This window comes from Oncorhynchus nerka, linkage group LG27, assembly GCF_034236695.1.
Source record: "Oncorhynchus nerka isolate Pitt River linkage group LG27, Oner_Uvic_2.0, whole genome shotgun sequence".
NCBI classification, from domain to species: domain Eukaryota; kingdom Metazoa; phylum Chordata; class Actinopteri; order Salmoniformes; family Salmonidae; genus Oncorhynchus; species Oncorhynchus nerka.
In genome coordinates, this window is record NC_088422.1 from 45,683,933 (window position 1) to 45,696,846 (window position 12,914).

A 12,914-nucleotide genomic window follows, 5' to 3' on the forward strand; every position below is an offset into this window, starting at 1 on the left:
TTTCTTGAAATAATCCAAATAAATAAAACGTGCGTCATTCAAAGTAACATAATAACAAAAATCCCCATCAAAATCCATCAGTTTAAGCTAGAGATATATTGCATGGGCTTCGTCTCAATCCATCCGCTTATGTCTGCCTTCCGCATATGCGGTGGAAGGTGGCCGAGCTACAGCAGTGTTTGTCAGACCATGAGACATCCCCCAAAAACATTATTCTAACAAAAATGTCTGTAGCGTCTGAACGGTTTGGCCTATAAACTATTAGGATGTCTCAAATGTGCAATTGGCATACTGACTGCAGGAATGTCCACCAGAGCTTTAAGATTGCGCCGGAGCAGAAGGCAGATGTTTTACGTGCCCCTAACTGGTTGTGTTTTTTTGTTCGTTTATCTGCGTTGTTTGTAACTTATTTTTTAAACTCTTTTTGTACATAATGTTGCCGCTACCATCTCTTATGACCGGAAAATAACTTCTAGACATCAGGACTGCGATTACTCACCACGGACTAGCAGAATCCTTTTTCTTCTTTCACGGCTCTGACGAGCCCGAGGCGGATGACACAACAGTGGTAGGCCTGATCACCGACAACAACGAGACAGCCTTGAGGGAGGAGGTCAGAGACCTGGCCGTGTGGTTCCAGGATGACAACCACTCCCTCAACGTGATCAAGACAAAAGATATGATTGTGGACTACAGGAAAAAGAGGACCAAGCACACCCCCTCGATGATCCTCAAAAGGTTCTACAGCTGCACCATTGAGAGCATCCTGACTGGTTGCATCACTGCCTGGTATGGCAACTGCTCAGCCTCCGACCGCAAGGCACTACATAGGGTAGTGCAAACGGCCCAGTACATCACTGGGGCCAAGCTTCCTGCCATCCAGGACCTCTATACCAGGCGGTGTCAGAGGAAGGCCCTAAAAATTGTAAAAGACTCCAGCCACCCTAGTCATAGACTGTTCTCTCTGCTACCACACAGCAAGCGGTACCGGAACGCCAAGTCTAGGTCCAAGTGGCTTCTTAACAGCTTCTACCCCCAAACCATAAGACTTCTGAACATCTAGTCAAATGGCTACCCAAACTATTTGCATTGCCCCCTCTCCACATCACTGCCACTCTATGTTGTCATCTATGCATAGTCACTTTAATTAACTCTACCTACATGTACATACTACCTCAACTAACCAGTGCCCCCACACATTGACTCTGTACCGGCATAGATTGTATAGATTGTTATTTTTTTACTGCTGCTCTTTAATTACTTGTTACTTTTATCTCATTCTTATCCGTATATTTGGAAACTGCACTGTTGGTTAGGGGCTCGTAAGTAAGCATTTCACTGTAAGGTCTACACGTGTTGTATTCGGCACATGTGACAAATTCAATTTGATTTGAACATTTGATTTGTTGCCAGAGAATTTTATATTAATTTATTTACCATAAGCCGCCTCCAATGTCGTTTTAGAGAATTTGGCAGTACGTCCAACCGGCCTGACAACCGCAGACCACGTATTACCAAACTTGCTAACTGCTTGGTACTCAGCACTCTATTGTCCCTCTAATCATTCTGACATCAATGCAAATGTAGTCAAAAAATCAAATCAAACACTTCATGAGAGCCCATGAGCGCATGATGCGCCACATTTCTATAGGCTATGCAATTGCCTGAGAACAGAGTTTTTAAAAAGAGGAGGATCCCATCAGCTTTATATTGGCTTGGCCTACGATATTTATTGATCAACTTTACGAATAGTAAGCACATTGCTTCACATTACAGGAGTGTAGCCTACCTGGCCTGCATGAAAACAACTTAGCCTAGTCCATAGGCCTATATGTTTTGATAAGGTTTGTATCACAACTAAAGTGGCCAAATAACTTCTTAAAATTAAGCACATGAATCCGCTTTACAACCGGTGTAGAGCCTAACTGGCATAAATAGGAGGCACATGAGTTTCAAGTTTGGGGAAGGTCATTTTCACCATAAAATGGCACCTTTATAATAAGGCATTACATGCATAATCACATTTGGGGTCTCTTTTGAGAATGGTGTTTTTGCACGAATTGATTGCATTTTGGAACATTCGCGCTGATAGCCTACTGCCGTGTGCGCATTGCTGGGCTTATAATGTGAGATATAGCCTAATAGTTTATCAACATTTTAAGCTAAATGTTTTGATCTGTTGCATCATCCTCATTGCTTTTAAAATATTTTTTTGATGTGAGTGGTTGTATTAGTTTGGGATCTATCGCATCCCACAACTGTCCCAGACTATGTTTGGAATATTTATTTCTCGGACAGAAGGACAAATTGATCAATAGAATAGGTCAACTTTTGTACTAAGGGGGATAGTAGAATGACATAGGCTAGTGCTTTTGCTGTTCATTAGGACTACTCATCTTGTTGGCTGATGAAAAGTACATGTCGACAGTTCTTCTAACATCTTCAATATGCACCTCAGAATTCTATAAGAAGGACGCCCGCAGTTGTGTCTCGGATGTGTCGGTCTTCACTTGTAGCCTACTTTGGAGCAGAGATAGATGCCTGTGACGAGAACACGATCACGTGACGGGCATTTGCTAATAAGAATTGCGATATCTGAGAGAGCCATGTGAGTGAGAGGTGCTTCAGAATACGCAGCCGGGAGGAGGGATTTTTTTTAGGGGGCATTACAGCCACGTTAGGGGAGTGCCGTCTTGAAATTTGAGGCTTTATCAAGTGCTTGTCAATGAGAGATTGATGAAGTGTGTGCAGCCTGTGCAAGAAACAAAGCCGAGCTCATGCCTTTCATGCAACTTTTCAAATCAATCCTAGACGCATCATGCAGCCTTAGAATGTATTACGAATCAAAACATATAGCCCAATGTTTGTATCACATCTAAAGTTGCATAAATAACTCTAAATTAAGCATATAGGAGGACCTGTTTCTTTGTTAACTGCTCAACACAGCATGTGCGCACTACCTCAGAAATCGTTTTGAGAAAACATCCCTTTCTATTTTATTCAGCTATATTCAATTGTATTCTTCACACTATAAAATAATGTCACGGAATTCTAAGCAAATCTTGTCTGCTAAATGAACTAGTGTAGCCCACAGCCCTATGGCATAGCCATATCAGGGCCTAACATAAGGACAACTCAAGAGTATGCTATTCTGTTCTTCTTAAATAGACTACATTTTCTTCATATTTCTTTAGACCTGTCTAAAATAAATAATGGATTTGTTGTGATGGTGTAGGCTATATTAAATAGATTTATTAAACTTTTTAAAATGTAGATGTTCCAAAGGTCTGCATCAGTGGCTTGAAGGCTATCCATAGAAGTGTTTATTTGAATTAATGGTCAATTACCGTGAGACCGGCAGTTATTTGTTTGACAATCACCAGCTGACAACAAATCATGATCGCTACAGCCCAACCCAGGACCCCCGCATCCGGCTTCTTCATCGGCAAGATCGCCTGAGACCAGCCGCCTGGACAGCTGATGAAACTGTGGGTTTGCACAGCTGAAGAATTTCTGCACAAACTGTCAAACTGTCTTAGTGAAGCTCATCTGCGTGCTTGTCGTCCGCTCCAGGGTCTTGACCCGATTGCAGTTCGTTTTCGTAACCAACTTCAATGGGCAAATGCTCACCTTCGATGGCCGCTGGCACGCTGGAGAAGTGTGCTCTTCAATAATGAATCCCATTTTCAACTGTACTGGGCAGATGGCAGACAGTGTGGGCGAGCGGTTTTCTGACGTCAACATTGTGAACCGAGTGCCCCATGGTGGCGGTGGGGTTATGGTAAGGGCAGCATAAGCAAGGAACAACGAACATAATTGCATTTTATCGATGACAATTTGAAAGCACAGGGATACCGTGAAGAGACACCCATTGTTGGTGTCATTCATCCGCCGCCATCACCTTTAATGTTTCAGCATTAAAATGCACTGCCCCATGTCGCAAGGATCTGTACACAATTCCTGGAAGCTGAAAATGTCCCAATTATTTCATAGCCTGCATACTCACCAGACATGTCACCCATTGAGACTGTTTGGGATGCTCTGGATCAACGTGTACGACAGTGTGTTCCAGTTCTCGCCAATATCCAGCAACTTGCCGTCCGAGTGGCGCAGTGGTCTAAGGTACTGCATCACAGTGCTAGCTGTGCCACTAGAGATTCTGGGTTCGAGCCCAGGCTCTGTCGACCCATGTGGCGGCGTACAATTGGCCCAGCGTCGTCCAGGTTAGGGGAGGGTTTGGACGGCAGGGATTTCCTTGTCCCATCACGCACTAGCGACTCCTGTGGCGAGCTGGGCGCATTGCACGCTGACACGGTCGCCAGGTGCACGGTGTTTCCTCCGACACATTTGTGCGGCTGGCTTCCGGGTTAAGTGGGCATTGTGTCAAGAAGCAGTGCGGCTTGGTTGGGTTGTGTTTCGGGGGCCACATGGCTCTCGCCTCTCCCGAGTCCGTATGGGAGTTGCAGCGGTGAGACGACTATAACTACCAATTGGACACCACGAAATTCAGGAGAAAGCGGGGTAAAAAAACAACAAACAAAATTAAAAATGATTTCCGTATATGAACTGGAACTCAGTAAAATCTTTGAAATTGTTGCCTATCGGCATTTATATTTGAGTTCTCTGTACATTTGACTTTAGTAAAAAAAGTAACTCAAAGGATATACTGTTTGAGAAGCCACAGTTATTTTTTTTATGGTAGGATTATAAAATGTTCAACTCTGAGGCTATCTTACCGTGATTGTTCTAAATGAGATACATGGAGGATGCCTAACATTCTTACAATGTTTTCCAAAGCCTGAGCCATTATTACTGTAGTGTTGTATGTGTGCAGCATGGGGCTGTATGCTGTACATGTGTTGTGATTCCAGTGTTCTGACAGATGGCCCAATACATTTGCTGTTCCTGCTCATGTTTACCAGCTGTTCTGCGCCTGTTCTGCATGTCTATTCATCCCCTACAGGGTTACATAGCACAATTCCTGTAATACAATTTCACAGTTTAGCAGCAGGTAAGCGTATCAGTCAGAATTTAGCCCAGAGCCTTACTGGTAGATGTTTCGATCTGAATATCGCATACTGTAGCAAGCAGGCACATTTTTGTATTAGTCCCATTTTATTTAACCCCTTTGTTATGGCAAGCCTAAATACATTGAGAAGTATACATTTGCTTAACAAGTCACATGGACTTTTATCTCCCTCACCAACTTCAAACATCTGCTATCTGAGCAGCTAACCGATCGCTGCAGCTGTACATAGTCTATCGGTAAATAGCCCACCCAATTTTACCTACCTCTTCCCCATACTGTTTATATTTATTTACTTCTCTGCTCTTTTGCACACCAGTATCTCTACCTGTACACGACCATCTGATCATTTATCACTCCAGTGTTAATCTGCAAAATTTTAATTATTCGCCTACCTCCTCATGCCTTTTGCACACAATGTATAGACTCTCTTTTTTTTCTTTTTTCTACTGTGTTATTGACTTGTTAATTGTTTACTCCATGTGTAACTCTGTGTTGTTGTCTGTTCACACTGCTATGCTTTATCTTGGCCAGGTCGCAGTTGAAAATGAGAACTTGTTCTCAACTAGCCTACCTGGTGAAATAAAATTTAAAAAATAAAACAACTCTGTGTGCAATAATAGTGTTTACCATGATTTTTTTAATGACTACCTCATCTTTCTACCCCACACATACAATTTCCTGCAAGGTACCTCAGTCGATCAGTGAATTTCAAACACAGATTCAACCACAAAGACCAGGGAGGTTTTCCAATGCCTCACAAAGAAGGGAAGCTATTGGTAGTGTTGTGAAGTTATTAGTTACACTTTGGATGGTGTATGAATTACACCCAGTAACTACAAATATACAGGCATCCTTCCTAACTCAGTTGCCAGAGAGAAAGGAAAACCGCTTAGGGATTTCAGCATGCGACCAATGGTGACTTTAAAACAGTTACATCTTAATGGCTATGATTGGAGAAGACTGAGGATGGATCAACAACATTGTAATGACTCCACAATACTAACCTAAATGACAGAGTGAATAGAAGGATGTCTGTACAGAATAAAAATTTTCCAAAACATGCATCCTGTTTCCAATAAGGCACGAAAGTAAAATGGCAAAGATGTGGCAAAGAAATGAACTGAATACAAAGTGTTATGTTTGGGGCAAATCCAACACAACACATCACTGAGTGTACCACTCTTCATATTTTTAAGCATGGTGGTGGCTACATCATGTTGTGCATTATACTTGTCATCGTCAAGGACTAGGACGTTTTTTATGATAAAAAGAAACAGAATAGATCTAAGCACAGGCAAAATCCTAGAGGAAAACCTTGTTCCGTCTGCTTTCCACTAGACACTGGGAGACAAATTCACATTTCAGCTGGACAATAACCTAAAACACGAGGCCAAATATGCTTACCAAGACCACATTGAATGTTCCTGAGTGGCCTAGTTACAGTTTTGACTTAAATTGGCTTGAAAATCTATGGCAAGACTTTGTTTAGCAATGATCAACAACCAACTTGACAGAGCTTGGAATAATTTAAAAAATAATAATGTGCAAATATTGTACACTCCAGGTGTGCAAAACTCTTAGAGACTTACCCAGAAAGACTCTGCTGTAATCACTGCCAAAGGGGATTCTAACATGTATTGGCTCAGGGTGTTGACTACTCATCCAATCAAGATATATTAGTGTTTTATTTTTCATATAGTTTTTTTTTTATATATATATTTTTTTACAAATGTTAGTTTTCCATTTTGACATTAGGAGTATTTTGTGTAGGTCGTTGACAAAAAAAGAAGCTAAATAAATCCATCTGAATCCTACTGCATAACACATCAAAATGTGGAAAAAGCAAAGGGTTGTGAATACTCTCTGAAGGTACTGTAAGTGTTAAAATATTGACAATGCTTTTTGTGCCGTATTTAGTTTAATCTGATGGGCTCTATGGCTTAATGTGCCCTATAATCTGTACTCTAACCTACCTGAGCACACCAGAGCAGACATCCTGTGACCCTGGGTAAATGCTTGTTGCTGTCTACTGTGCTCAGCAGGACAAAAGGCTTCAGCAGTCATCGCTGGCTCCATTAGCAGCTCAGCTGGCTTCTACACAGGGGGCACAGAGGTGTAATGGAGGCCTGCACAGGATCATTGATTGTGTGTGTGGTGTGTGTGTGTGTGTGTCCATTCAGTATTATAGGGGATAGTTTGGGTTTGTGCCAGGTGTAGAGAGGCAGATCGATGCGGGAGCCTGGTGTGCCATGTAGCCGTGTTTCTGTCGGCGTCCTATCGCGCCAGTATCTTTCCTTTTCTCAATCTCTTCCTTTCTGTCTATCTGTGCCTCTCCCTCTCGCTCTCTTTCTCTCGCTCTCTCGCTTTCTCTAAAGGCGGCTGTAGAATGATGACCAGTTGGAGAAACAGTGTGCGCTTCTCTTTTTTTCCACCCGTACATTTTTGCCTGGGTGCGTTTTAGAGTGATTTGCGCAAGATGCTTCCCAACATTTATAAAGGTTAAAGCGTCCCCTACCCACCACTGTCATCACCACCTCCCTCTCCCCCTTTTTTTATCCCTCTTTTTCTGCTCTACCCCCTCTTCTATCCCCATCCTTTCCTACCGTTCCTTTGTGCCCTCCTCTGTTTTATCCTTGTTTTCTTTCCTCCCATCTGTCTTTTCTCTCTCTCTCTCTCTCTCTCTCTCTCTCTCTCTCTCTCTCTCTCCCCTCACCCCCACCACTCTCTTCTCTACATTTCCCTCTCTTCCTGGTATCCTCTCTTGTTACTATTCCCTATTTCCTTCCTTCCCCCTCTCTGTCCTCTGGGTGGATCAGGTAGCCACATGATCCTCTGTGCCCCTCTCATATGAGGACTCTTCACAGCAGCCTGCCAATGTGTGTTAGCTAGATGGCAGCGCTCCTCACAGTAACCCTGCGGAACGTGCTTGGTTTGGTAAACAGTAAATCATGAAACAGCGTTCCCCTCTGAAATGGAAATCAGCCCAAAATAATTACCTATTTATTCACAGTGGAAACAGACATTCCCCTGGTTCAGAGTAATTGCAGCAGCAAACTGCTACCTCTGGCAGTCTATTCCCAGAGTTGTACTTAATGTTCTCTGGTTATTCCCCACTTTCTATGTCTACTTCTGTTAAAACGGTTATTTAACCCTGTTCCAGGAGAACGCAATTGTGAAAAAGGCTTTTGTTCAAGCCTAGCTCTAACAAACGTTATGCAACGCAACAAGGTTTTGTTGATGAGCTGAATCAGTTGCATTTATAGGTGTGATGGTGCCCAAAGCCTGCCGTTATCGGAAAAGGCAGAGAGGGAAAAGAGAGTGTAGGTTAAAGAGGAAACATTAGGAAATTAAAAAGTGGAAAGAAAGATTGTGGGAGAGAGGGAAGGGATGGCAAGAGGACGTAGGAGAGCGAGGGAGATGAGGAATATGAGAGTCTGTACAGAAGGAGTCATCAGACTGATAAGATCAGACTAGGGATAATTATGATGAGAAGACCAGCTAATTTCACAGGCTTAGTGAATAACAGAACTTGCCTCAGTTTAGAAGACGCTAATCCATAGTACAGTGTGATGATGGCTTTATGCTGTTGCCCAGTGCTGTGGTCCAGTCACTAACGTCACAGACAGTCCAAGACAAGTCTCTGCCTCCCTCCCTATGCTCTCCACCCTTACTCTAATTGTCTTTCCAAGTTTTCCCCTTCCTTTCCCACACTCTTCCTTTCCCATCTCTCTCTCTCTCTCTCTCTCTCTGCCTCCCTCCCTATGCTCTCCACCCTTACTCTAATTGTCTTTCCAAGTTTTCCCCTTCCTTTCCCATCTCTCTCTCTCTCTCTCTCTCTCTCTCTCTCTCTCTCTCATATCCATCCTCCTGCATCTCCCTGTCACTCCCATCCTACTAATGAGCTGTAGGTTGTGACAGCTTTCCCGAGAGTGTTGCTGGGTAATGTTTTTGTGATATATTCTTAGACCTGCGACACATAATAAGAGTATGCCAAACAAAGTCTATTAGAATGCATATTATCGGACTCCATGAGCTAAACGGCAGTATTCATAATCTAGTCATGATCAGAGAGGGAGGGAGAGAGGGTGAAGTCGTGGCCCCAAGAAGTCCATGTAGGTGCCTCGCCAAAGCAGGACAGGAACAAAAAGAGACAATGAATCTAAGACCCTTTTTTTTTTTTACCCTATGACCTGTTTGTATTCAAAATATGAGTTGTTGATCAATGGCAGAGACACTAAAAGTGAACTTCCAATCAAATCACAACAGCGCCAATGCTTCGCAGAGGTGTGACAGACTGGGGGTTGTTGAGAGCAGCACAGATAATTCAGCATTCCTAAAAAACAAAATAATAATTGCATACAGTGTCTTAAGAATCATGTCAGGGGCTGGGCCGGCCCTACATACCAGTGGCAGACTGGGACAAGAATTCGGCCTTGGCATTTTATCCACCCCAGCCCACATCACTGTGCACACCGTCAACTCTTACATTTTTTTGTGCGCTACGTCATCCATTTTGTGATACGATACGAATTTCGCAATTCGTGTGATGTTACAAATCCAATTTGTGCAATATGTTACAAATTTGTTGTGTTTAAGATCCCAGAGTGCGTCTTTTAAGCCATGTTTATAAAAGCTATATTTAAGCAAAAAGGCCTGAGGAGGTGTGGTATATGGCCAGTATACCATGGCTAAGGGTTTTTCCCACGCACGACGCAAAGCGGAGTGCCTGGACACAGCCCTTAGCTGTGGTATATTGACCATATATCACAAACCCCTGAGGAGCCTTATTGCTATTATAAACTGGTTACCAACGTAATTAGACCAGTAAAACTATTTTCTGATATAAGATGGCTTTCAGCCAATCCGAATTCAGGGCTCAAACCACTCAGTTTATAATGCAAATCAGTGCCTGTCATATGTGTTTGGGTTGACAATAAGATCATAATTGCTATATTTTACTGTAAAAATTGAGATGAATTACATATATATTTATGTCCACTAATTTCATAGGCTAATTAATGTGGATTAACACCTGAGGAAGTGGAAACTCAAAACACATGAACTAGATCGCTAACTATTAATATAATGCTCACTGTTTGTAGCCATGTATTCATCCAGCAGTAAATGTGATGTCCTAAAGATGTTTTGCAGTTGTAGGCTACCTATCGGCCTATGCCCTCGCAATGGTCGTGCCTCTCCCTATTTCAAGGCCATCTCAAATATCTTGGTTGTAAAATAGTTGTTATTGAGCTGAGTATTGAGAGTTGAGAAATATAAAGGACACCTACAGAAAGCTAAGACACTCATCTTCAACAGAGACACTGGGACGAAGCTTCCAGAACGATGTTTTCCCCTACAATTGCAATTTTGAAATGGTGTGTGATCAGACTGCATTGACTTCTGGAGCGCATGGGGGGGAGGGGAGAGTGGCTCACTCGTCACAGCAGCAGGCCCCAACCAAACAGATACAGGAGCAAAACAGACACTTTCATTACAGGAATCATGAGGACAATGCACTTTACTGTTTGACCAATTCAATTTAGCCATCCAACGAATAGGATGTTTTGAGTGAGGTGACAATTTAGAAAGTGCTCTCTTGGCTGATTTAACGATAGAGAGTCGGGGCGGGTCTCTCTGAGCATTTTACTTTCAATGTGAATTTGAGCGACCTCCGCTCAGCCAATCAGAAAGCCGGGCCGGCCCATGTTGGTAGGGGTGCCGGCCGATTGCCTACTGAGCAGCCAAATGCTCATTGTAGATTACTATGGCAACAGAGAAATTGCACAAAAATCATTAAAAAATATATATATCTTAACGGGCCCATGGCAGTGTCTCCGGCAGTGTCTCAATCATTTCTAACCAACTGTGTCCTTTTCTCCATCGCTGACGTAGTAGGACATGCCAGGTGGCAGCGATACAGTAAAATGATATCAGTCAGTGGTGTTGAAAGAAAGAAACGAGAAGAGGATAGGAATCTTTAAGAGTGTTGTTGAGACAAAGCCCATATCTTACAACAACACGATTTATCCCAAATGGAGCTTTTGGTCCAAAGAAGTGCTGTCACAAATAGGGTGTGATTTGAGACGCTGCCAGAGTCATTGGGAGGCCAGTCCAAAAGGGCAGGAGAGACCTGCACAACACCTCTGGTGTCCTGACAGAATGTGGCTAGGGTGAGTCTCGGGTTCAGACCAAACTGTCAGTCTGGCCTTGTGAACACAGAGAAAAGTCAGACAGTGGGACCCATGTAGATTTTAGTGTCTGTGGTCCGGCTGGGAGATGAAGGTATTCCTATTTTTTCAGATGGCTTACCATTTTTTTTGTTGATGTGAGAATAGTAACATTTCATTTCAATCATTTTCTGACGATTAGAACAAATACAGACTGAGCTGAAATTCAGGAATCTCCAGGGTGCATTGCCGGACTTTGAGTTTTGTTTGAAGTAAACTGCATCTGTCAGAGAACACAACAGGCACAGGTCTAACCCTCTAGGCCTCCACCCAACATTTCAGATGTTGTTTTATTAAATCCATCTCTCTCTGTCTCTGTCTCTCTCTCTGTCTCTGTCTCTGTCTCTCCCCTTCTCACTCGCTCCCAGGCTGTGTTTGATGTGGACAAGACTAAAGGTCTGACACTGATCGAGGTGTGGGAGGGACTCACTCTAGAGGACATTAAGGCATGCACTGGAGCACACTTTGCGGTGAGTCATACAGGGACAGCCAGTCTGGCCACGGGGAATATACTGACTGGCCACTTCAGGGTTGTGTTGTTCAACCCCCAGCCAACTTTCCCATATCTACTCGTTCAAAAATATAATCTTGAAACAGGCATGGAATTACACGATACTCTCAATAAATCCATATTTAACTTGAACCGTCTTCGTAAAAAAACAGAAAACCAAGAGCGTTTATCAAAAGCAGTCGACTATTGAGCAGTTGACCACCATGCTCGGTGGGAATACCATCAATAGTAACACAGATGGTTTCTCTCCTTTCAAAACTCTCTCTGATGTCCGACAGGTGTCTCCAAACGTGAGGTCCATGCAGCAGGTCTAGAAGCTGGGGGGTTGGAGGAAGTGTCCGAGGAGAGGAGCTATGACTAATCTCTCCGTATGTACGCCGGAAGGAACACAAACTATGAACTCATCCTAATGTTACTGAACACCACGTCTGTACACTGAATCATAACATTACTGTAACGTCAATGAATGTAACATGTGAGATTCATCACGAATACTCGGGTTGAGTTATGATGTTGAACATATTGTAACAATTGACTTGAAGGACTGGTATCCCTGGCATAACTCAAGAGGAACTGTCTAATCATGTATTTAGTAATAATGTTATGTTTTAATCATATGTTTTAATGCTATGTCAAAGTTTCTCCAAGACTTATAACACAAACAATTATGGACTGCATTTCATCCCAGAAAGTTGTGTCCTCCCTTCTGCACTTGTTCAAGCCCTTCCTTGGATGTGGATCAGCTGGTTTCTTTTTGGTAGATATGTATACCTTATAAGCAATAACTCCATCTACTTTCAGACATACTGCTTTCTCTGATTTAGTGAAATGGGAGAAGAAGGGTGGAGGCAACTTGATGGTATGAAACGCAGCCCTGCTGTGAAAACTGATGTTAGGTTGTTTTGAATTGCATTTGAGCCTCTACATTTCATCCTAGTTTGGTGCTTTAGTTAAAAGGTTACCCTCGTGGAAACACACTCTTCATAAAAAAATATATGGTTCCAGATATTTTAGCTACTACAGAATATGAGGCCTTTCATTTTCTACCTGGACTTATTCTGTGCCGTATATTTATATATTAAATTAAACTGTGTGTTACCTTGAGGAGAAAAATATATTAGTGTCCATTTTCTGCACTGGTATTGAC

General features: G+C 42.7%; 1 protein-coding gene across 2 annotated transcripts in view; it reads left to right on the plus strand.

Annotated features, from left to right (window-relative positions):
• oxct1a (3-oxoacid CoA transferase 1a) overlaps positions 1-12,871 on the plus strand; it is a 109,629-nt gene extending 96,758 nt beyond the window's left edge. For both annotated transcript variants that reach the window (XM_029638389.2, XM_029638390.2), the window contains exons 16-17: positions 11,625-11,726; positions 12,046-12,871. In XM_029638389.2, the coding sequence (XP_029494249.2) occupies positions 11,625-11,726; positions 12,046-12,081 (138 nt within the window). In that variant the 3' untranslated portion in view covers positions 12,082-12,871. The remainder of the gene's footprint in view (positions 1-11,624; positions 11,727-12,045) is intronic.
• The last annotated feature ends 43 nt before the right edge of the window (positions 12,872-12,914 follow it).